Consider the following 25,927-nt stretch of genomic DNA (forward strand, 5'->3'; position numbering starts at 1 on the left):
GCCTTAAAGGGGATACACTGCACTTTGGAGAGATTTCCTCCCATTTCTTTTTTTCTACAGGGAAAAACGCAAAGAAAAGGTCTGTGTAGTAGGATAACAGAAAACAAAGGCATTTCACCAGCCCCCAAATGAACAAAAAAAAAGTTTTGGATACATTTTACTTTTCCTCTACACAATAGATGTTCTGCGTTAACCATGTTCTTCCAAAGCTAGACAGCAGAGGGCGCTGTGTGACTGGAATTCCTCAGTCCCTGTGGTCCAATGAGTGACGACTGTATCCCTGTGTGTACCAATGGGCGAAGTTATGAGGGGCGTGGCTTGGATTGTGCGGCTGGGGTGAATGGAGCTGAGTTCAGTGTGGGCTGCGAGGCGGGACTCGCTAGTACAAAGGATGGGACGCAGGCACTTATTGTTGGAGTAACGGGGCGCTGACTGGAGTAGGGGGGATACCCGGTCTTTGGGGAGCGGTACACCGGGGCCCCGAAAATGGGGAACGCAGAGAGTGCGGGGGGACCCCCCGGGACAACTTTGCTGCCGCTGAAAGTCCCAATGCCGGAGCCGGGCGAGCTGGAGGAGAGATTTGCTTTGGTTTTGGTAAGTTGTACACTAATGTAATGGTGAGAGGCTGTGAAGCGGGCATTGTGTCTGGGCAATGTCTCATGTCCATCCTGTGACATGTGTACCCACAATGGGTGATATGGGGAATACAGGCTGGCATGTGTTATTATCTGTTATGTGCTTTGTATCAGTGGTGCCCAGGGTGATGGGTGAGAGCACAGGGTGCCCAGAATTCGGGCCACATATAGGGGCCAGGGTGGCACTCACATAACTCCATCTGATGCCCAGTAGAAGTTGGCAGATCTCAGTTTCTGTGACATGTATGGGCTTAGTGACAGAGGAATACAGGGCATTCTGCATCCTATAAAGGTTATAATGGGCAGCTAGAACACACATTGCCAGGCAATCAGAAATCTAAAGCATTCCTATGGACAGATTCCTAGGCAATGCTGCTGTCTGGCTGATGTCCTCTTTGTAAAGTCTTGCTGGTATTCTATTTCTCTGGCTGCATCTGGATTATATTTCACTCTGTAGGATCTGTCTGGGCTTTGCATTGTAGGTTGGTCTCTTGTAGGATTCACATAAAGGTTTTCACTTTGTAAAGGACAGATTTGTGCAATGACTCTGTCTGGTTACTGGTGTTGTCCTCCTATATGTAAAATCCTGCTGCAATTCTATTTCTCTGACTGTGTCTGGATTATAATTCTTTAATCAATGTCTGCCTGGGCTCTCAATTATAATTCTGTGTCTTGTAGGATTCATTTACTGGAATGGTTTTTACTTTTTGATGGACAGATCCTTACTGCAATGGTGCTGTCTGGTTGCTGCTGTTGTCCTCCTGTGTGTAAAGTCTTGCTGGCATTCCCTGACTATGTCTGGATTACATTTCTCTCAGTAGGGTCTGTCTGGACTTTGCATTATAGTTCTGTCTCTTTGGCTTTGGTTACGCATTGTTTCTTGCACAGGATTTGGCCTGTCTTGACTCTTAGATCTCATTTAGCACCAGCTATATGTTTACGTTAGAAAGCTTATACTGAATCTGAGCAAACTTCTCTTTTTTTCTTCCAGCAGATTTTTTTTTTCTTTTCCTGCTCTTGCCTGGTGTCCCCTTGGGATTTGAGGAATTTGTACATAACTCTATAGAGGGGGCGTGTTGGAAAGCAGAGCCAATGGATAGCCATTTCTTATTAAAGCAGAGGATTCATCCCAAGAAATGGGAACGTTTACTTGTCATTTACTTACCTGTGACTGCACACTGGGACTCTTCATTTATTAGCATGGGCTCAGGATGTTTTGTAGGATGGAATGTAACAAAGCCTGCTATTGTGCTTTTTTTTGTAAGTTTCAGCTGTAGGCTAGCTATTGTAGATGTGACAGGTCAACCGATACATAAACAGTCCAAAATCTGCCAGGCATGTGGCAACCACAGATTATCCAAGGTCTGTCAAAGGCTTATCCAACCTAATCCTGACAAAGATAGATTCATTATCTGCTTAGCCAATCTAAATATAATTGGTGGCTTTTTAATTACTACAATCCCAATCTTCCGGACTGAATTCCAAAGGTGGACTGGAATAAATCTGTTTATTGTATTATAAACACTGCTTCTTTAATCGATTGGCAACATGAATGGTTCAACATGATTAGTTGCTCATATTAGTCTTATGTTCTCATTTCTTCTTTATGCAGTTTTGATGAGTTTGTCCCTGTTTTTTACTTTGAAATGAAGTTACTGCATCAGGCCAACCTGAATATATAGTAACCAATGACATTCATTTACATATTACTTTTTCATGGCTGATTACTTCTACAGAAAACTGCACATAGGTGATCATTCATATATGGTGCTCAGGTGGATGCCAAGATCTAGAAGAAACATTAAAGTAGCAAAAGGATCATATGTGTATTCTCTGACACTTGTTTATACAATATGCAGGTAACAATGCATTGAAACAACATTATAAGTTTTACATTGACTGTTTTGTTGGCAGTGTTGTTCTAGGGTCATATCTTACAGATAATGTCCATTGCGAAAGGTGCCCAAAATGCCAGTTAAACAAGTGCCTGCTCTGGGTAGATGGCTATAAGTCTGATAGGACATTGACATCAGATGGATCTGTGGCCATTACATGGGGGTCACCTGTTGGATTTTTTTAAATATATTTTCATTTGAGAATTTACAGAGAATGAAAGTGCTTGTGACCATGGAATGGTTGTTGGTGCAGTTGTTGTGGTTGCAGCATTTGATGAAGGTATTTTTATATACTATTATATATTCTAGATAACAACAATTGTAACTCAGTGAAGTGTTCAGTCAGGGTTTCAATGTTAAGATACCAAATCTTTCTGTTACTATGAAATGAGAATAGAATAGTGAGGCCATACTGTAAAAGTTTTTTTACGCATGAGTAAATCCGCTGACAATTTTGTACTCAACTGACCAATTTATTGGTGAAAGGTCCCAAAACAATGAACATTTGTACAAAATTCTTCCTGTTTTTTTTGGTGGATAAAAATTGATCATAATTTTGATTGTACATACAGCAGGACTCTCAGTTGATATTTACCAACATATCCTATTCAATTGAAAACCCAAATGTTGCTCACTTACAGTAAGTCAGCTGCTCATTGCCTTTCAATTTCATTTCAAATCTGTTTGTTTTATTGCATTGAAAATTGGATTGTAAATAAAATATCAACTCATGTACTAAGCCTAAAGCTACGTACACACTTCCAATTATTATCGTCGGAAAACGAACGACGAACGTTCCTGCACGATATATATGAACGATCGTATAGCACCGATACTGCACATAGAGGTAACGACACGATCGTTCGTAGATATTGTACACACAATAGATACGATCGTTTAAGCGATAGAGGAACTATGTGCACGACAGGAAAGTGAACGGACGTTCGTTCATCACGCATGCTCTGCCCATGGACGATCAACGAACGACCATACACACGAACGATGTTCAACGATCGTCGCCCAATCCGATCCGCCGGTCCGGTCGTTCGTTTCCAACAATTTTCCTCGTTCGTCGGCGTCGTTGGTTACTTTTTTACGAACGATTTTTTGCCCAATCGATCGTTCGTCGTTCGATTGGAACGATAAAAATTGGAAGTGTGTACGCACCTTAAGTTTCATCATCAGATCATTGAATGTTTTTAAGATAATGTGTGACAAGGAAATGTAGGCAACAGATCTATAGTATCTATCTGTTTTTTGAGTAAGCATCAACCCATTACTATTAAATAATTGAATAGGGAGACTTCTGAACAATGGACAATGAAAACAAATAAAATACATAAATGAAACTGTATAATCTCTTTATGCTGTGTTCATTTTAGTGCATTAGTCCAGTACTACTATCTATAGGTAGATTGGAGTGTCTGTAGGTGGACTGCAGTATCTTCTTTGCTGTATAACAAAAGAAGGGTCAACAACAATGATTCTTGTAAGTGAAAGGCAGTTTCACTGCTCACCTGACTTATTCATCTATAAATAGAAGGTGTGCCTTTGTAATACATGACAATGGTGGAGAGGTGTCAGAACTATCAGCTTCCACTTTATGGTATTCTTCATGTTCAGGTATGAAGGAAATCAAAGTAGTTTGTTGTACCTCTGTGCATTGTGTGTTAATAAACACAATTGTTGACTTTATTGAGGGCCCTGGATGCTGTGCAGATATTCCGTAGGAATTTTTGTTATTGTGAGATTTTAGAGATTCAAAACATATAGAGGATTGCGTCATTATTTTGGGGGAAATCATTCTACTTATCTAAGCTGTTCAGTGTTTTTCTTTTAAACCACAAGGAGGAAGCTGAGCTGGATCACACATGGGGATTTCTAAGCACCACCAAAAGATTTGTTTCTTACACTGCTTGATTTCAGTGTACCTCTTTAGATTATTAGTAGGGCCATATTTCGTTATGATGTCTGAAAAGGGATTCTGTTACAACTTGTTGTAAAGGAGTAATTTGCCTAAAAACTGCTTATCATTTAATCAGTCATTCAAATTTTTATTCAATTGTATTACCATATCTATTAAAATTGATTCTGTGCAACATATGATGAAATCTGCTTGAACAATCGCTTGTCATGTGCTACTTCTTGTAAAATCGGTTATGAATCAGAATTACATAGAAATCATACAGTTCTCCTAACAACTAACCCCTGAAGAAGCCAACATTTGGCAAAACGCGTCGGTACATAGGTGACTGAAATAGGTCCCTCATTTTGCTCGTATCCACAACTGTATGATAGAATAATAAATGTCTAGAATGAATGTCCCAACCTTGTGATTGCTAACAAGAGTTGGAATACAAATGGAAAAAAATGTATTGATAATTATGTATGGATTAAGATTGTACAAATACATAATTACTTTTTTTGCAGTGAAGCCCCGAGCCTCAAACCTCTTTCTTTTCTCTACTCACCATTTTTGATTTATCACAATTATACTAGAGGTGGGTCAACGTATGTGTTAATGTATATAAAGAACCCAAATTATAATTCAGAACTAGATTGCGAACATAAATGGCAACCTGAAGATTTGAGGAATATACTACTATGCCGGTTTTGCTGAATTTTAGCAAATTTACAGATTATTCTATCAAATATGCTTGGTTGCTTTGTTTAGTTTAAACATTTTTTTTTAACAAATTTGTATGTATGGGGCACTATTAGTTACGAGTGTGCAATTGTATCAATGTGTAAGCATAGACCAACACATAGGACTTTTATTTGTTAAGCACATTGGATAATTTGAGAGGACTGCTTCTAAAATTACCATTCTGTACTATGTAATTATGTTGGGCATGGCCAGAAAAAAAGAAGATTATCTTTGACCTCCAAAATAGAACATAAAAGTATTTCCATTTTTAAAGTCATCTCTTTGTTGGTGTTGCCCATAGATATGTTATAATTGTACAGTGTGGGGTTTACTCTGCCTCTGATGAGTAACCTTAAAGCAAACCCAAGGTTTGCCCAAATACTCAGTGTTAGCAGCAAATACCGGGCATCTGTAAATCCTTCAATACTTCCCAGCAAGTACTCTTTTCAGTCCACAACCTCAGATGCCTAGAATATCAGGTATGCACAGTTTAATGGTTATGGTTTGGAAAGAGACTCAGCCCACACCTTGTTGAGTTACAAGCATAACTATATGTCAGGGCATTATAATACTAAGCAGTCTTACAGGTCAGCATTAAGGCTGGGCACTCAACCAGTGAGACCGGAAATAAAGCTAGCCTCCTAAGCATCCCAGTATTCTAAGTATCCAAGTTGCTGGATTTTGAAAACCATTTTCCTTCTGGTCTAGTGGCTTCTTTTTACACACTAACTGAAACTTCTGTGCATATTAGTGATTATGTCTTCATTCTGATTCCTGATTTGCATGCCTGTTATAGGTCAGTGACTCGAAGCATTGGCAGCATAGACAAGTAGTGGCAAGACCAAGCCAGTAAAGGAGGCGGTCAAGGAAAGTAGCCTTCATAGCCCCTGGGGTTACTTTAGTTTTTGTTTATAGAGGATTACTAATTTTAATTTACAGGTGTTGTGTGGCATAGTTTGAATAACCTACAAGCAGGGCAAAACACCTCTACGAGTTCTTTAACCAGGAATCCAGTGCATTGCAAGAAGAATAATCAGACATTACACAATCCTTAAATCTAGGCATTGCCTAAATTCACCCTTTGACTTTCACAGTCATCTGCTTTAGGTGACTTATGACATCTATTTATTCACTTAGCCTTATTTAAAAGGCGCCAAATTGATTACATTCTCTTCCACCAGGTTTGTTTTATTATTTTTAATGCTTATTCTTGATGTAGGAAGAAGCAATGAACAGATTATTTTTCTACATTAAGGCCTTGGTTTGTAATGTGTGAATATGACAGTAGATAACTTGTTGCATTTCACTACATTCTTGCATTTTTAGTTCCTTTCAGTGAAACGTAACCTTTTATACCGGGTACTTCCCAGGTTATTAGCCCCACATTTAATTTCAGGTGACAATCTATACTCTGTGATAGCTAATGAAAACAATACCATTGTAGTGGATTTTCTAAAAAGGACAAAGTGTTGGTGTGTGGTGTTTTTTGTAGCAGGATCTAACTGAAAGCTGGACTGTAAGCAGATACATCACTCACACTAAGTGATGGAGGAGAAGATATCAGTAAATCTGGGTGATCCAGCAAATCTAAAATGGATTTCCTAACATCATTTTCTGGTACAAAAAAAAGTTTTTTTGAAAACACATAACCAAATACAAATAACAAGGAGCATAAAATAATGAGAAAACTTCAAATATGAAACTAATCATGCAACATTTTACATATTAATAAAAAAGGAATATCAAACAGATGTTAAGGCACAGCAGTATTTATAAATCAACTGAATTCTCCAATATGAACATTCCTTTAAGACATAACAGTAAACAATACAGAAAAAATAAGAATAAAAATAGGATATACACCCATGGTAAACAAAACTTCCAAAAAAAAAAAATCAAGACTAAAACAAGAAAGAAAAATAGAAACATAGGAGAGGAGCCTTACAATCATTTTCTATTTGCTAGCAAATGTTTTGAATCCTGGACCAGATCCATTCCAAATTTGCTGCATTAACCAGCTTCACTGATGAAAATGTATCCTCTCCAGTCTTGGAGAGCTTTAAAATCAGGCCCTTTATGTTTAAATCTATTTAAGGTATACATTTTTATATTTGATGGGTTAATAAAGGTTACTTTGTTTAATTGTGATACCATTGTGAGCACATTTTTACATCTATAGGTCTTCTCATGTTGATCCCCTCCTAGCATTTTGTATAAATCTTTCTGCCCCAGAAACACACACTTTCTATGGTGATTAAGGTTGTCTGATATAGTAATTCTCAAAAGAGTGGATGCAACAATCAATATTAGGTATTGATATTTGCATTTGAAATATAGAAAGACGCTGTTTAAAATAATTTCTTTGCATAATGTTGAAGCAGAATGCTTTGGGTATTGGACAGTACCTGAAATTTATGTGTTGGTTCTGTAAGTTCCAAAGCTGGCTATAGACATAAGTCCATAGTTTGCCCCTAATTTGCAGTTTAAATATATTGGCCCCTTTCATAAAAAATAAACCCCAGGAGGACATTTTGCTCAGCTTCAGGAGACGGGCCAAGGGAATTGTTTTACTAGCCCCAAGTTCGGGCTCAGTGCAAGCATTTGAAAGCTAGCTTCTTATGCTAGATGGTCCTTTATTAACTAGGTGCATCCACTACAGTGTTCCTTTGTTTATCCAGCCATGTGCAGCTAAAATCCTGTTTTTTTAAGTGTACATCAGGACTAAAAATGTTTTTCTAGTTTTGCACAGATTAGGAAAGGATTAAAATTCTTCCTTTTCTTTTTCCTTGTTGCACTAACTTCCTGTCTTCCTATTGTCAGCAACAATTTAAATGTAAATCTCTGTAATAGAGCCTTGTATAGCAATAAAAAATTCACATCTTTCCCCACTCAATCTTTGTGTCTGATTTAGTAAAGCTCTCCAAGGCTGTAGAGGATAAACTTTCATTGGTGAAGCTAGGTGATCCAGCAAACCTGGAATGGATCTGGTCCAGGATTCAAATTGATTTACTAAAGTGGAGCATGTTCACGTCCGAATTTTTCCCTAGTTTAGTAAATGAGGTAAAGCTGTGCTGACTTCTATCATCCAAATGCATGCAACTAAAATTCAGTTTTTTGTTTCCTGGCACACAATTGGGTACACTTTACAAAGTGAATTTCCTCCACATTAATTAAGATAAGAGAAAAAGTGCAATGATATACTCCTTTAGTGAATCAGCCACATTGTGTGCAGAACATTACATACCAGGTTCATAAAAAAAGGAAAAAGAGCAATCTTTAAATAAAGTTGCCTTGAGCAATACTTGCAGCAATATGTGCTATGCGGAGTATGTAGTTACAGCTCCCACCTTTACGCAGTGTTGGTATTTTTCTCTTTTATTTGCCCCTTTCTTTTAAATAAATCATGCCAGTAACCAGGGCGCAAAAGCAAAGCAATTCGTTTTGGCTCTGATTCACCCCAGCACCCCCACTAGCAGATGGAAGAACTCTCCCAGGTAGCAGATTCTGGATACAGAATGATGATGTTGATATTACTTTTTAACAGCTTGTTAAGTGACAAAGCAAAGATGATAAATCAAGTAACTCCTTCACCTCTTGGAATCTGTGAGGGAGTTGGTTCAGGAGTAAAGGCAGCTTCACATATCACTTGATGTAATCTAAACCTTCTCTAATCCCATAGGCCTACGGCTCAATTTGTCAGGGTTCTGCTCACGTCCACTGCCATATCTCTCTGCTCCTCTACTTCTATCTTGTCTAATCATGGCTGTCTTCAGACTTCATCTTACTTCACTAATCCTTGCATTTTCTCTGATTAAACTGCTTTTACTTCTGCTTGTGGAATGCCGTGGCAGGGAGCATCAGTAGTTGGACTGGATAGGTGTCTGTAGTAGGACAGACTTTCCGGTGTTAAGATTAGTGTCATAAAATTTCGATTTTTGTGACTCATCACACCATCACTCATTGAGTATAAATGTTTCTTAAACCCAGATTATTACTTTTTAAGTGTGCTTGAATGGCAAATGTATTGGTTACAGCATCATGCTTCTAACTTACTTATCAACCAGCTGCTCAGTGAAGTTTTAACACTATATAGAAAACATGTAACTGCTAAAATTGGATCCCTGTTTTATGTCTTTTAGACTCTTTTCCAACCAGTTCCATAAATTATTGTCTCTTGAATATAATCTAGAACAGTGTTTTTCAACCAGGGTCCTGTGGAATCCTGGGGTTCCTCCGGGGGGTGCTATGGGTTCCTTGAGCAATGAGAAACTTGCGTCTCTCGGGTCAGTTCAAGTGACACCGATGATCTTTTTGGCTATCTGTAGGATTGGCATTCATCCCTGCTGGCCAGCAATGTAAGAGGTATTCTTTCCACTGACCACCATGTTTATGCTGAGCTGTGAATACAGTTATTATAGCAAAGGGTCCCTGAGGACCTGAAAGTTATTTTAGGGACCCCTCATGTTAAAGGTTGAGAAAAGCTGATATAGAATAATATGATGGATATGGTTTAGTAGTCCTCTGAACATCACTGCTATGCAATTTTTTATCCTTGAGAAGTCTGATGTACTAAATGAAGTGTAGTCTGTTTGTGTCTTTAACAATATTCCCTGTGAGCAAGGAACAGAGGCTGTGCTTTTGCAAAACATGTCATTTTTACTTTTGCTGCAAGGCTGTCACAGCAACATTGTAACCCAAAACCTGGTATGAACCACAATGTGGTGCAAAAATGGAAAATGGGATAATTTTGGAGTTAACTATAGCAAAGCCATCCGCCTTCTTTGGCTTTGTGATGCTTAGTGTTTAGAGACATGCGTGTTCTGATGTCCTAGAAAAGAAGTACATTTTTGTGGCTTTCCCTATTCATGGAAGAAATGCTGAAGCTTAATGTCTTACAATGAACAGTCTTTTTCCAACAGTTTTTCCAATTTTTAGGACTGGCTTTTGTGTCTGTTATTAATTGTTCTATTTTTACATCTGTACTGAGACTAAAAGTAGATCTGTATTTTATGTTGATTTAGGTAACCTAAACTTTCTTTTAGGGTAACTGTAGTGGAGTTAGGTTTTCTAGTATAAAAAAAAGGTTTTGTTTTGTTTTTTTTAACATGAAAGGAAGTGATTCACTGTGAATTTTTTACATTGAATGTAACATGGTATTGGGTTACCTGTAGGCTGTACAATTGGCAGGAGACAGATTATTTTTTTGAAAAGGAAATTATAGAATTTTTTAGTCCATTATTTTTCTGTCAATGGAATCAACAGAAATTCCTGTAGGAATGGAATCTACAGGTGTTCCATTAAAAGGACAGAAAGATGGTAGCAATCATTCTGAGTTGTTTTTAAAGTTGCATTCTCCTAGGTTTGCTTTCCATAGACATAATTTTTTTACTGACCAGAATTGTGAAGTGTCTGCATATGTAAAATAACTACATCAACGTTGTAGGTCAGTGACTTACAGGGTGCTAAAACCGACCCTGTCACCATGTTAAAGAACTGCCAATGTCGGAAGCCTGTGAAAGAACGCGGCTTGTTAAAGTGGGGTGTTAAAACTCTTCTCTTGGAGATCCCTGGAAGTTCTGTAAGGAAATAGAGGTCGGTGGGAGAAACCATGATACCTAACCAGGGAACATGCTATCCAAAACATGTGGAAATGTTGGATAGAACCATTGCCTGTAGCTTTCAGTCAGTTGTTTTTTAAAGAAAATAAGAAAAGGCTGGGGCTTCCATCTTAAAAAAAAAAAGCAGTAGTGACAGCTACCATACTTGTGACCTGCCAGTTTACATTTCTTCTAAATACTAACTGTCCTGATTATTTGCTATATCAGGATGTATGGATTTATCTTCTCTACTAAAATAATAAGGCTAAAATAAATCATACCAGCTGAAATATTAGCTTTAAAAACTAATTAGTAGCTTGCTCAGTTATTTTTTTGTATTCCCAACAGTTTATGCTTCTCTGTATTTAAACAACAGTGTGTTGTGTTGTCCGAAATAGCAGAGCTTGGGAAGCAGAAGCTGGACCATTGATTGGCAGTGTAAACTGAAAGTTATGTTTTTATAAGCTCCACACAGCTGCCTCTTTCCCTTCTCTTATAATGAAGAAAATTACTCTGGAAAAGTGAACAAGTGAAAAGAACATTTCTAACTTTACTTGCTATGTTATGTACAGAGTACTATTCATTTGTTATGGTATCATAGAATAGAGAACTCCTTGTCATGGCCACAGCAGATGGGTAAAACTTTGATTCCAGTCTTGCTGTCCACGTCCATGAAATATAAGAAGCCTGTGCACGAAGCAGTGGATGATTGATACATTTTCCAGGGGCATACATTCTGTTTGAGTGGTCTTGTCCTTTAATGAAAGTCTTTGGTAAAAGAGAAGGGACCTGTATATTACATTAAAATATAAAGAAGTGTAGAGGTGAACACAATGTATCATTTAGGATATATGGCGGCATGCAGTGTTAGGGGGTCCTATCAGTATCTTTACAGTTATGCATGAATAAGTCCTTGACATGATATAGCATGAAGGAACTTAATATTTGTAAAAAGAAAATCTTCCCAATTTCTAAGATTAATTTAAGTGCTTGTGACTAGGCCTGGGAGGAGCAATTTGTGGAAATAATGTAATCTGTCTGCTGCCAGCAAGAAATCATTTCCTTCCCCAGTAATCACTTTTTGGGACTTTGAAATCATTGAAGAAGTTCACACAGTAGAGACTACTTGAGAGGCACTGCTTATATGTTATTGTGTCATAGACCCAGGATGTTACCTGAACAAAGATGGGGGAAAACAGAAAAAAGTGCAGAGATCTAAATATGAATTAGTGTCATTCTCCTCACTTCATAAAACAATTATATATTGCCTACCTAAGGACCCATGAAATATATATAGGGATTGGTAACAGCAGAAGAGGCTCAGAAAAATCGGGTGCTATATCAAGCCCAGTGTAAGTCGATATAAAGTTATTATTATTATACAGTATTTACATAGCACCTACATATTATGTAGTGCTGTACAAAGTCTAAAGTCATGTCACTAACTTTCCCTCAAAGGCTCTCACAATCTCATGTTCCTACCTTAGTCATATGTCAATCTAAGGTCAATTTTTTGGGGAAGCCACTTTACCTAACTGCATGTTTTTGGAATGTGGGAGGAAACCCACGCAAACATAGGGAGAACCTGCAGACTCCATGCAGATAATGTCCTGGCTGAGATTTGAACCTGGGACCCAATGCTGCAAAGGCCAGAGTGCTAACCACTGAGCCACCATGCTGCCCTATACTCAGCCTGTCATAGCCACGAAGTTCCATATGGCACAATATGACAAGTCATTGCGTAATCATCCTCCTAAATTGTAGCTGGTATTGTTTGCTTTATTTTCGGATTAAGACCCAAGCATCACCACTTGGGGCTAAAACACACTGTCCATTGAAAGCAATAGAGCAGTCTCCATAGGTGTTTAAGCTTTGCTTTGACTCACTTCAACTTTAACGCAGCATGCAGCTTGGCCCCGGTGGGAAGCCACAAAGCCCTATGTTACCCTGTGTGTTTGTAAAACTAAAACATGCACAGTTTTCCTAACTATACACTAAAGCTTCCCCTTAGCCATTGTAGACAAGACCTAAGCAGCCATTTTTTAATAAATGCTCTCCTGCCTTCTTTCATATCCATAATTGTATGTAAGTTGCAGGTTAAATACAAACATAATAGTGACATGTCTTTGTTTTTTAATCAGTCTGCATTTGATCTGTTATCACAGGGGATAAAAGTCTGCACACATACAACAGAATGCATTGCTGTGGATTTGTTTTGATTCCTGGTAAGGGTGAATGAGGTTGTATTGAAGAAAATGTTGTTTATGAGGAAATCTAAAGGCCGGAGATCAGCTGTGGGATGCAAAGTGTCTGACTATTGTTTGTGCAGCAGAGTCCAGCTTCCCCCAGCGTCAGCATTGTATTAATTGAATCATTTTGTATAAGTTTGCAGAGTCTTTACTTTTCGCAACTTCTAGCCAACGTTTGTACATTGGAAAGGGACAGTCATGTGGATTTTATACAAGTACAGAAATTAAAGTGTTGATGCATCCAGGAATTCAGTGTGCTCTCATCTCCCTGATCTCTGAACTGAAACAATGTTGTCCATTGGGGGGGTTGAAGTCCAATATAATGACAATGCGACTCATCTATAGACAGTCAGTGATTGTTGTCACCCTAGGACAGTAAGTAGGTTACTGGCTGGATCACCAGGTACAAAGGGAAATACCTATATTTAAGGTCAGTGATTTAAAAGTATCTATAGGTTTAGATGCACTTTAGCATTCATGCAATAAAACTTGGTCACTTACACACAGCAGTGGTTTTGTCAGCTTTATTTTTTATATTATTATACGGTATTTATATAGCACCGACACAGACCTGTACAAAGTCCATAGTCATGTCAATAGCCGTCTAATTTAATGTCCCTACCATAGTCATATGTCACAGACTAAGGTCAGTTTTGGGGGGAGACAAGTACCTAACTGCATCTTTTTGGATTGTGGGAGGAAACCGGAGTACCCAGGAGGAAACCCATGCAAAACCCCTGAGCCACCGTGCTGCCCACATATTAAGACAAAAAATAAATAATGCAAAATTTAGGTTTGATGAAAAATTTTTTGCAAATAAACACTTTCATTATCTAAATGGAACATTTATACAGAATTAAACATGTGACAATAAAGCAGCTGAGTATGAAAAAAAAGACAGGAATTTATGGTAGTTTTGGGGGGAGATTTGGTAGTTTTACTAGTGTGCTACAGTACATATGACTTTGAAAGGTAGATTCTAGTACAGAAGTACAGAAAAGTTCTGTTTTGTTCTGCTGTCTGGTAGGGCCAAGAATACCCTGGGACAAGATGGAAAGATACAATGTATTTTGCAGATAAAACAGGTCCCAAATAATGTATGTTTGCCTGGACTTGCATTTTGTGTTTTGTATTTTATACAGAGTTGGGTTATATTGTAGCCAACGTACTGTTACATTTCTTAACTGTTAACAGGGAAACTGGAAACATTAACAACTTGGATGGAATGGCTTCTCTTTTAGGGGAAATCATTTTAAAAGAAATCACTTTGGCTACAAAAGTGCTTATACAGGAATTATTCTGCCCACAGCCTTGTTCCTGAAAAGTCTGACCCAAAAATCTCTGCAAAATATGTGCAGGACCAGCACAGCCAGATGACACATAAAGGTACAAATTACAGAAAATATCTGATTATTCAGTGAGAAGTATTTGGCAACATATTAAACTACTGTTCATGAAACCCTGCAAAAGCTTTAATGAAACTGACACGTAAGCAAGAAAGAGATTTTTAGCTAGATGCCACACAAGATTTAATCCTCAAACCAAAATTATTTTGTGTTTATAATTTTGTCAATTAGGCAGAAATCATGCAGAGCGTAAAGTGTCAAATGGTAAGACTGAATTCTCACTGTTCTGTAAATGTTATAGTGTGAATGGTAACATGTATGTGTAGGTGTGAATGGGCTCATGTAGTTCCCCCATCACACTAAAGGGCAGTGCATAGTAAAACAGCTATATATGAATGTGGGATTTGTATCTAAAATAGATAAAATGTATTCTTATCATTATTATTACACTGTACTTATACAGCGCTGACATATTACACAGCACTGTACAAAGTCCATAGTCATGTCACTAGCTGTCTCAGAGGAGCTCACAATCTAATGTCCCTACCTCAGTAATATGTCTTTATTATAGTCCAAGGACAATTTTGAGGAGAAGCCAATTAACCTAACTGCATGTTTTTGGAATTTCATGTGTTCTGCTTGGTATATTAGGAAGTGAATAATGATTACCTATCAGTGTGACAATACTGTTGGTGTGTCTACAGTATGTGGTTTTTAAGTCCCTAGCAAATTGGTAGCCACAGGTTGCCCAGCTGTATTACAGATATGAACATTATGTCAGAAATCATTGCAAAGAACTAGCATACATACCTAAAGCCATGTTTATATTGTCTTCTAATGCCCTGCTCAGCAGAACTGAGAGAGATTTATATATTTCCTGTACATATTCTGAAATTCTGTAACAGTCATTAACATTCAAACATCATATGAAGCAGGATTACTAAATCATGTTAATATTTCTGTGTACATTGAGGTATTTGTTACCTACATCTGATGCCTTATAGGAACTTAAAGTTGATCTATACAAACTTTTCTATACATTTCTTTGTGGTATAATTGTGGTCTCTGCACAGTGTAGCAAAATAAGATGCTGCAACTTGCCTAAGATGCATATAGTATTGCTAAGGTGTAGAAACGCAGTCCAGCTTTTTTATTCTTAATCCATTTTTGACTAATTTACCTGGACCAAGTATGCAGAATAGGTATACAGGCCTTTTAAGACTTCCCTCCTACATTCTTGTTCAACAATTTATACGTAATGAAGCCAGGTTTAGCTCACAACTCTGAAAACAAGTCACCAATGATGACTACCATTTTCTTTTATAACATTCTTTATTTTCAATTTTGTTCATATCCAAAAACATAACAAACAAGGGTAACAAGATATCCACAAGGGTTACGACTACCATTTTTTAATTTTACATATTTACTTTTTCATGTTTATTTTTTGTGGTGACATAAAGGAAACATAAACAAACAATTACATACATAAAATTGACCTAATCCAAAGAGGTACATTGGTTACAGGGCTTATTTTTGAGAAGCAACAAGTGACTATGAGAAAGGTTACAGGAAAACATATTTACTTTAATAATAGAATGGGCCATGGATAGGCAGATTTATTTGAGTATTTAAATAATCGTTTATTATCTTAATTGACAAAGAACTGAAGCTGTCTCTACCAATTATCAAGAAATATCTAAAGTTGTTCTGACATATCCTTGTTTCTGATAGGCTGGCCAGAAATATCCTGCGAACAAGATTTAGGTAGTCATTGATCCCAAGGCAACCCAACACCAATAAACTGGAGCAATACATATGTAGATTACTTATTTCTTCCCTTATATGTATGAGAAGGAAAGCAAGCAATCCTTTTCACGCTCAAGTTGTACCTTATATCGGCAATACTTATAACATATTCTATAGGTTTTGGATATGCACTTTGTGCATGGTGTAGACCTGAACACAAGCACTGAAATATTCGGAAGAGCATCATAATATGGGAACAACACACCAACAAAACATCTTATAACCAACACTTTTTTACCATTTAAATTATTATCAATGCTCATTTTTACTTTACCAGTTCACTCAAGAACAAAAGTCCAAACCTAAACATCTGAGCATAATGTACATAATATTCTCTATTATACTACAATGTTTTTCTTTTTCCTTCCCGACCCTCCAGTGGTAATTTTATTATTGCTACCATTCAGCTCAGATCATCCACAGAAGTCCTATGCAGCCTCTACATTTAGGTCAGAGTATAATGGATTTCCTGTTTCCTGTGCGGTGGGCTGGGATTTGCTGATCTGATTGGAGCGGAGTTCTTGCGGGGAGAGAGTGACTGCCACAGGAAAGTTTATCATCTGCCCTTTTGAATAGGTGGAAAAAACAAAGCTGAGCCAGAGCAATCTTCCCAGAGACCACGAATAGATTCAGTGAAAAAAAAAAAAACCCTTAATGGCCACAGGATAATAGGGTGGGGTTGTGCCAAGTCTTTTATCTTTGGACAGGCATATAATTTTCATGAATTGTCTGCAACTTCCCGAACACTGCTTAGACTAAATGAAGGATCCTTTTAATGTTTTCTAAGGGGTCAGCAAAAGGCTCCTGAGATCAGAAGTCCTATATAGTCCCATATTGTGTTTAAATTCTTTGAATTCACATATTAGCTCTTATGAAGTGTCTGTGTTGGTATGCTTGCCTGACCTATGTTTAGTTTTGCTGCTGTGATTAATGTATTTTGCTAGGGTAACACACTATGCACTCATTCATGGCTAGTTTCATAACATAATATAATGATGGTGGTTTTTCATCTGTACAATGTAGGAGATAAAAGCTGACTAAAGACATTATTTCTTGAGGAGGACTCTCAATAGAATGTTCCGCATCTGTTTTTATCCCGAAAGAAACACGGATCATTTAGACAGTTTATACTCTTGGTGAGTATGTTAGGCCTTAGCATGGTGTTGTACAAAAGAATGCTATTTCAAGGATGATTATTATTTTTATATAATCCCCACACATTAAATTTCCCCAATATAATGTCAGGGAAATAAACCCCCAAACTAATCATTTGTTGAATAATTCAAACATTATGCAACAATAAACATAATTATTAAAGAGAATTTATCAATAGGGTTTCATACAGAGTAAGGAACTATCTATTATGACCCCTCATTTACACACATTAAAGAGTTTTGTGTTCATGTTACTCTTTCTTTCCCAGGCAAAAAGACTCCAACCATATTGGCAACTATCTGTAATAGATTTCAATGCGGCTTGTAATAGTCCAACTAAAATACATGCTTTCTAAGAAGTGGTCAGGAGCTTCCTTTATACTTGTTCAAATAGCAGGGGAATTTATGAATCAAGTGGCAATTGTACAAAACAAAAAGTTGTGTGGAGTTCAGACATTTATATAAATGTTAAAAGAAAACATGTTCAAGGCTGTCATTGGACAGTGGTCACCAACCTTTTCGGACCTACGGACCACTAAATGCATGGAATCCGGGCCACTCATGCACAGGGAGCCGTGTGTCTCTTAAAGGGGAGGAAACTTCCCCCGTAGTGACCTCATGATGCCGGAACCCACAGGTCTGAGCTTGCGATGGGAGAGTGTGCGGGTTGTGTTCATTATACTGGGGACATGGTTTGCGGCTCTGGCCAATGCGCCCCTCAGTGGGGTCTTTCTCCTGACCCCACTGGGGGTGCACCAGCCAGAGCTGCGGACCACCACAATTTTCTCGTGGATCACCGGTTGGCGACCGCTGCTTTAGGTCACTAAACTGTAGCAAATATATATCTAAGTCAGAAGTCTTTATCCGACTACTCAGTCACTTATAAAATTTTGGAGCCAGAAACAGCTAGACATCTAATCTTTTCTACCATTCCAAAAAATAACTAGCAAAGCCCCCGTTAGCTGTAAAAGAATACTGTAAATACCTTTCGTGGTGCTCCAGATAGACACCCAGGAGCTGTCAGGTCCATTTAAAAAAAACATTTAACACAGCTTTGCATGTGGTATTCACCGTCAGTATTCTCCCTCAGAGTTTCACCCTTTATGGTATACAGACTTCACTCATGAGTCTACCTGGAACTATAATGTCTCCCTTCAAGCTGCATATGATTTTCAACAAATGGCGTTTCAGTTGTTGGCGTCTGTCCATTATCATGAACTTTACAATGGAGAAACCGATTTTCAATTAGTGTGATAGGTCATTTGATTACCCTGCTGTTTTCCTTTTACAAGCAAAAAACATAGAAATGTTTATAGTTTGTCCGTAGTAAACTATTACTTGCTTGTGAGTTGGGAATCTCAACACATTGTTTATTCTGAAGTCCTAAACTCAAGACTATTATTGTGCTAAATTCTGTGTTTAATGTACATATGTTTTCTACATTTGCAGTTGATTGCTTGCTAAGTGGAGATTCTAGCATACACTTTGTAACATGTTGGCTGATGTGACATTTTGTTGAAAAATTGGACAAGATGGTTTGGTCTTTTACAGTTTAACCTGGTGAATATCAGCAAACATTTGATTGTGTAGTTTCATCTGTTTGCTATAAAAGTGCACAGAAACATTTAATAATCCGATTCAGCACCAACTTTTAATTCTGTGTTCATTTCCTGTAAACGGAAATGGCTGGAGACAAAATATACAAGAGAAAGAATGTATACATTAGGAGAATAGTCTGTTGTAAATGTTGGATTATCCTGATGATCAGATTGTTTGTCATGCATTTCTTCCATACTACTCACAGATTAGTGTTTTCAGTTGGTTGTATTTTTTTCTAATAATGTTATCTTTTGACAAATAGAAGTGTGATTTTATTTGATGGGGCCATTTTTTTCTCTAAACTCTACATTCATATTCATTAAAGTGCCTTTATAGGAACCTGTACCTAACTCTTCCTAAAAAAACTGCTACCTGGTTGTCACATTCATCCACATCATAAGTACATATACAGAATGCCTTTCCTGATCTGCATGCCTGTTCTGGGTCAGTAGTTGACAAAGTTGGAATCCAGAGACAAGCATAGTCGTGGGGGTCAGCAATGGCAGCCTTTATATTCCCACAGTAAAAGCTCTCTTTAATAACTTAGGTACGAGTATATTACGTGTGTCTGTTTGTGTAATTCCCAGCGTTGAGATTTTTGTTGAGATTTGACTTTACACAACTGCATTCATCTGGTCATTTTTGATAGGAGCACCATAACTGCCTTAGATTTTCTCCTTCATAAAGTAAACCTCAGAGCTACCTTTGCTCAGAACAAGTATGCAGCTAGTGGAATCTAATCTTGTGTCTTGCTTGATGATGCAGTGCGGACAGTGAATACAAATGCCCGCACCTTTAAACAGAAAGTCTGCAATGGCAGCTGCCATATTTCTATGGGTTCACTTTAAGCTGATGCTGGCAGGGCTTGGTTGGTAACAGAGAAAAGTTGGCATGGTATAAAGCATGGTTTGCTTGATGTAAATTTTAGCTTTTAGCTCAGATGCTGATACTTCTACTCAGGTGTATTCATAAGTAGGCTTTAAATGCAATGTAAGAATATTTTATTGGAAATCGATATTAATACCAATACTAGGGCTCAAGTTGTCTATTCTGAGGCCACTATGCTCTTTTAGCCCTGCTAGGCACAGCGATATCCATATGCTTCATAGACAGTGATAGAGAAATGCTGGATTTCTCACAGTTAAAGTAAATCTGTGTTGAGAGAAATATGAAGGTTGTTGGTGCCAGTGCTATCCTTTTCTCCTGAATTTGTTAGTTGCCCAGCTGTCATGCTAATGCCTTGGCTTCATTATTCCCCAAGCTCTACAGTATTCCTGCTTCTCAGGCAGACACAGCAAGAACATGATATTTTAATTCCTTTTTGCCCAGTTACGTAACAGTACTGATACATAGGTCTTTAGAGTTTTTATAGGGAATTTTCTGCTCAAGAAGCACACACCCAGGGAAAGGAAGGGGAAAGGCCCACGTGTTAAAATAATTATGATTTTTACTAGAGCACTGATCTAAATCTGTGTGTTGAATTAGTCTGATACTTACTGTTCTGGGGACTTTCTGATATATCAGAGACACCAGAGGGGAAAGCAGAAAAAAGTTACCTTTTCTTTCTGCAGAAAAGGAAAAATGTTAAAAAAGAGAGAGATGTATGAGAGAGAATGTGTTTGCTGCTACAACTGGCTTCTTTTCTAGATGAAATGTAAGCACCCTGTACTGATATACAGAACAGGACCCAACTATCTTACTTCTAGCTCAGGCTCCTATCTGTATTAGGAGTGGCTGCCAGTCCCTGTAGGGCAGTGTTATCGGAAGTCATCAGCAGTCAGTTTAACAGCTGGTCTTTGGGACTCTGGACCCCCACAGGGCTCAATTGTCATGCTGTGTGTGTCAGGAGGCACTGTTGACACAAATTGCAGGTTCAGATGTCACATTGACACACAGGGGGGTGAATCTTTCAGTGTAGTCCACAACAGCCATCATTAGGAAGAGGTAATGGTGATAGTCCTGCATTTGAGTGTAGCCAAAAAGCTGAAATATTGGGACAACAGACCTGATTTATTAAAGCTGTCCAAAACCCGAGATGATAGACCATCATGGTAGAACCTGGGTGATCCAGCAACCTGAAATGGATTTCCTAAAAATAAATTGATATTAGTTGGCAAATGCTTTCAATCCTGGACCTGCTTCTAGATATGAGAGAGCATGTAACCTTCACCTGCTTGGGCCTAGGCAGGCGATTTCCTGGCATCAACACTGTTGGACATCATCTACCTCTCTATAGCTCTGACACAGAGATAAGGACTATGACACAATTAAGTTGAATGTATACATATTACCTATGAAGTGGTAGGTCATATTTCCACAATAGCCAAAGCCCCACTGTGAGGGTCTGGTGGCAGTGGTGGGGCATAGTAGTATCAGATCTCTGGCACATTTTTGACATATCAGGCATTTGTTTTTGCTGCGTTTGTATCTATTTTTGTCATACATTGATCTTTAGATAAATAAGTTGAGTATTTGCAGGCCTATATAATATAGATACGATAAAAATGCTGTCCATAAACGTGCTGATCTAACCAATCTAATGGCCAAATATAAAGCTTCAGTAAGTATTAGGCTACTCAGAAGTATGCTTTTTAAAAGCCTTCTATCCAATAAAGAGGGAAATAGGATGTTAACTACATATGCCACTAATGTGCATCATATGAGCAACAATAGCAAGTTCTAACACAACACATATTGAACAGTCCAATGTTCTAAGCAACTGGCCATAGAAAAGTAATGCAGAGTCCAAGTATTTGGATGTTCTAGTGACCATTGTTTAAATAAACAGAAAGTGAAAATTACTTCTTATATGCAGATGCACTTTAGAAAAGGCTTTCTCAGATGGTGTTTTATACTGTAAATTATAAATAAATATACAAAAGTATGTTTAGACCACAGTTTTTTTTTTCAATGGAAAATAACTAAGACTAGAAAACCTGATTTATCCCAATAAACAGAATGTGTGTTGGCGGGCTATTCATGTTGCACACCAGAATGCTGTCTGATCACACTGCTCCTTGTGAAGGCTCTGGCTATCAAAAGCAATGCATTTATTGATTCCTATACAGTGCTTGGACTTAAACATTGTGTCCTCTGCTGCTGAACTCAATCTGAATTTTGTGTTATTAATGTTAGGAGATACTGAATGAAGACTTCTTTATTCTGCAACATGATATCAAAACTTCTGTGCATGTGTTAGAAATCATATTTTATTAAAGCCAATATTTGGGATTGGTTCTTTATAGATTCACATTGCCATAGTCATCTTTTACATTATTAAACTTTTCAGTTGCAAATTACAATAGCTAAAGCAATTCTTTTCTCTATCTCTACAGTCGTTTTACTGGTGAATAATTCTTTATATATAAAAATAGTGCACTGTCTCTGCCTGTTCTCATTGAATATGGTGTGGTTAGTTAGAAGAGACTCAAACCCATTTTTAAAGGGGGAAATTTGTAATTTTTTTTTTTATAAATACGATTATCAGCTGAAAAAATGTCACTTTTCATCTTGATTGCCACTTTTACAGTTAGCATTATATCTGGGCACTATAGCTCTGATTACAAATTTATAATGTACTGCCAGGCTGATCACCACCTCATAGGAGGCATGTGAGAAATATTCTACATTCTTAGTGTTGTCCAAGTCTGCCGCTGATCACTCATTTTAAAAGTAGCGGTAACAGGCTACAATTAATGTCAATGGATCTTTTAGCACTAGTGGAGCTCATGCTAGACATAGTGAAGATTTTCCCATCCAAGTGGGTGCAGCCTCTGATCACCACTTTATAGGTATTAGTGGACCTCTTCTTATTGATCGGCAGGGAACAAAATCTTTGCCCAAATTGGCGGGCATATTAGTGGCAATCAGTTCTTTTAAAAGTAGAGAACATTTTTCTGTTCTTCCCTTATGTATAAGTAGATCCATGAGATATCAAGAACATATGATTATTCACATGAAACAGAAATAATACAGGGGAGACATAATAACATAATACAGGGGACATTGGCTATAAATATATATATATACATATTTATATGCATGTAAATATATTTAATTAGAAACTCAGCATTCCAGTGGCTTTGTTTAATCATTTACATACGTGTCTGTATACAAACGAGAGGAAATGGTTCCATTGTGTTCATGAGCCTCAGAGGACTTGAAAAATAATCATTTTTTTTCACATGTGAAATAGAATAGAGGAGGAAGGATGTGTTTCTGGAGGATTCTAATATTTTAACCCTTCTTTTCAGCTAGTAGTGCTTTTTCCATGTCTGCTAGATCACAATAAATGTGTATTATGTTCAAAAATTGTTTTACATGGTGAAAATCTATAATTTGGGACCTCTTTGGGAACTGTTACCTCTGAAGTTTAAATGTAAAATAATTTTTACCATTTAGGCATTACCCTTGCAACAGTAAACTAGAAAAGTGCAACTATGTGTTCGTAATTCTCAGATATCCGGTGAAAAAAAAAAAAAAAGATTTAGAATTATTGTCAAGTTGTTGGCTAAATTGGGTGTAAGCATCTAAAAAGATTCTGGTCATAAAAGAGTTGTGGGATGTAAGGCAGATGATGACAAACTTTCACCTATACAAGCAAATGTTGCCATTTACAGTTATTCCTAGACACTTCACACAGCTGTTTTTAGAGAGTGTTTGAGCATTTGTTATGAGACACACTGAGCATCACCTATACTTTGAAGGCAAAATATGGTATTGAGCAGACTGGCTTACTACCAGCATTACATTTCACTGGGACTTATTTCCTTGACATGTACATATGATCTTATGCACATTCTCTCACAAACACAAACATGTATGGAGTGTTTTGGGGTTATCTGACCAATCATTTTCTGATTGGAGTAAAGCTGCGTACACACTTGCAATTTTTGTCGTTGGACATCATCTTTCACGATCCTTTCCAACGACAAAGGACTGCACGATGCATGAACGGTGCTGTACATACGTCGACTGTACACACGGCAGATTTTCGCCCGATATCTGGCCGATGCAGATTATCGGGCGATAAAAATCTGACGTGTGTACGGGGCTTAATTGGTAAAGTGCATAATTGGCAGCAGATCTGCCCCTTGTGTGCCCATTCTGTTGTGGGCAGAGACCAATCTGATCAGGTCTGTGATGCCAACATATTGCTCTGGGTCATTCGAGTACATGTAGATTTGAAATCTGTAGAATGATCTGTGGAGACTTGGATTTCAGAAGCTCATCATCCTCCAGTGTGTCTGTACAGTTGTATTGTAATGCATTTACTACTGGCCATTATTGTAATTGCTGTTGTACAAGAACAAATATATTACTGCATTGGCAAGATTAAATTACCAGTGTCCTTTCCAGGCAGAATCAGGTTAGGCTGCTGTACTGTTTTCCTGATTTTAGTCATTGTTTTCTGTATTTCAGATCCTACTTAGTGGTTCCAGCAGTACTTGATTCAAGTTAACACATGCTGAAAAAATGAATAAAGAATAAAACACAACCCATTGTCTTCAGAAATCTTTTCCGGAACCTCACGCCCTTTACAGAAATCCCTAATGCTTTAGAGCCTGTGACCTATACAGTAGAGTGAGTGGGTCAAATTAGTATTTAGAGGAGTCGGTAGGAGCACAGATAATCTACTTTATCTTTCACTTTCCTTCACAACATTTGTATTCAGTCCAGACTAAAATACTGATAGCTCTAAGGCACAAACTGCAGCATATCTCACACCCCAGGTATGTCCCCACTCTCATTTAAAACTCATAGGTGGATATGAGATGTATTTAGACTGGACACCAAGTAGGAAAAGTGTTCTTCCCCAAAGCAACCAACTATTTCTATTTGCCTACCATGTGCTAGCAAAGTTCTACTGATGGACTCTCATTGTTTTCATCAGCAGAGGCACATTTTCTTTTAGTAAGTTTTTCATACATCCGAACATTTGTGAAGAAGAGTTCACTACAATATGAGTTCATGGTATTTATTACTTCCCAGTAGCCCCGAGCAGTCAGAATTCATGTGATACATCTTCACTTGATCATGTGAAGATTCTACATATGTTTATTTCTGTCAATTATTTTTTTTACATCTTTCTATTATGAAAAATGAAATAAAATGTACAGTACGAATTTTGATTTGATTTTAAACAGAGAATTATTGTTGAACAAAGCATTGGTTGGCTGAATAGGGAAAGTGAACTAAAAGAGGAACTAAACTAAAACTGTGAAAAAAAATACACTTACCTTTAATCCTGCAGGGCAGTCTGATCCATCCAGGGGTATCTTGCATCTGGTCCCGTGTCCGGGCGCCGCCATATTCTCCTCTTTTTTCTGGTTTTCATCCTACATCACCTGATATAGGTGTGAGATTGGGTGACGTAGGATGAAAAAAAAAACTTGCTGATCTCACTGTGCATGCTTCAGATTAGCATTTTTTTTCTTTGTGCAAAAAGGCTCGTCAGCATGCCAGAGATGCTCCTGCATTTGCAGAAGGAGCACCCAAGACCCTCCCGGAATGCCTGACATAGGTATCCTGGGAGGCTTTGCGCTCCCATTCATTCTCGATCGCCTAGGAAGGTTGGTGTACCGTTTTATGTAAAGTGACATTTCTGAGTTTAGGTATGGTTTAATTTTTAAATTGCATTCATATAGGAAGTGGGATAAAAGTAAAAATGTTTGTTGCCTGTGGTAATCAATAAGGCATTTCTGCACTGTTGAAATGACGCTTAGAATGTGAATAGTTACTATTGGTAGCAGGTAATATTGTTTGCACGTCTTCCATTCATAAGCACCGGTGTCCCTGAATACCACCTAAAATCCTGGTCTAAGCAGCTTCAGGGACTTTAAACTTGTTTCTTCATCTCATTAGATCCTCCATTTTCATGGCTCTAACATCCAGTGGTGAAGGGGGGCTCCAAGATACTCCATAGGTTTCTTATGGTTTGTCATTTACTGGGGACAATATTTTAGGGACAAGTACCAAAACTGTAATTTTATGGTT

At 37.8% G+C, this 25,927-nt stretch overlaps 1 protein-coding gene across 1 annotated transcript in view; it reads left to right on the plus strand.

Annotated features, from left to right (window-relative positions):
- Positions 1-352: 352 nt before the first annotated feature.
- Positions 353-25,927, plus strand: part of FMNL3 (formin like 3) — a 63,414-nt gene continuing 37,839 nt past the window's right edge. Inside the window, exon 1 of the mRNA XM_072409641.1 lies at positions 353-594. Within this exon, the coding sequence (XP_072265742.1) occupies positions 487-594 (108 nt within the window). The 5' untranslated portion in view covers positions 353-486. The remainder of the gene's footprint in view (positions 595-25,927) is intronic.

This window comes from Pyxicephalus adspersus, chromosome 1 (assembly GCF_032062135.1).
Source record: "Pyxicephalus adspersus chromosome 1, UCB_Pads_2.0, whole genome shotgun sequence".
NCBI lineage: Eukaryota > Metazoa > Chordata > Amphibia > Anura > Pyxicephalidae > Pyxicephalus > Pyxicephalus adspersus.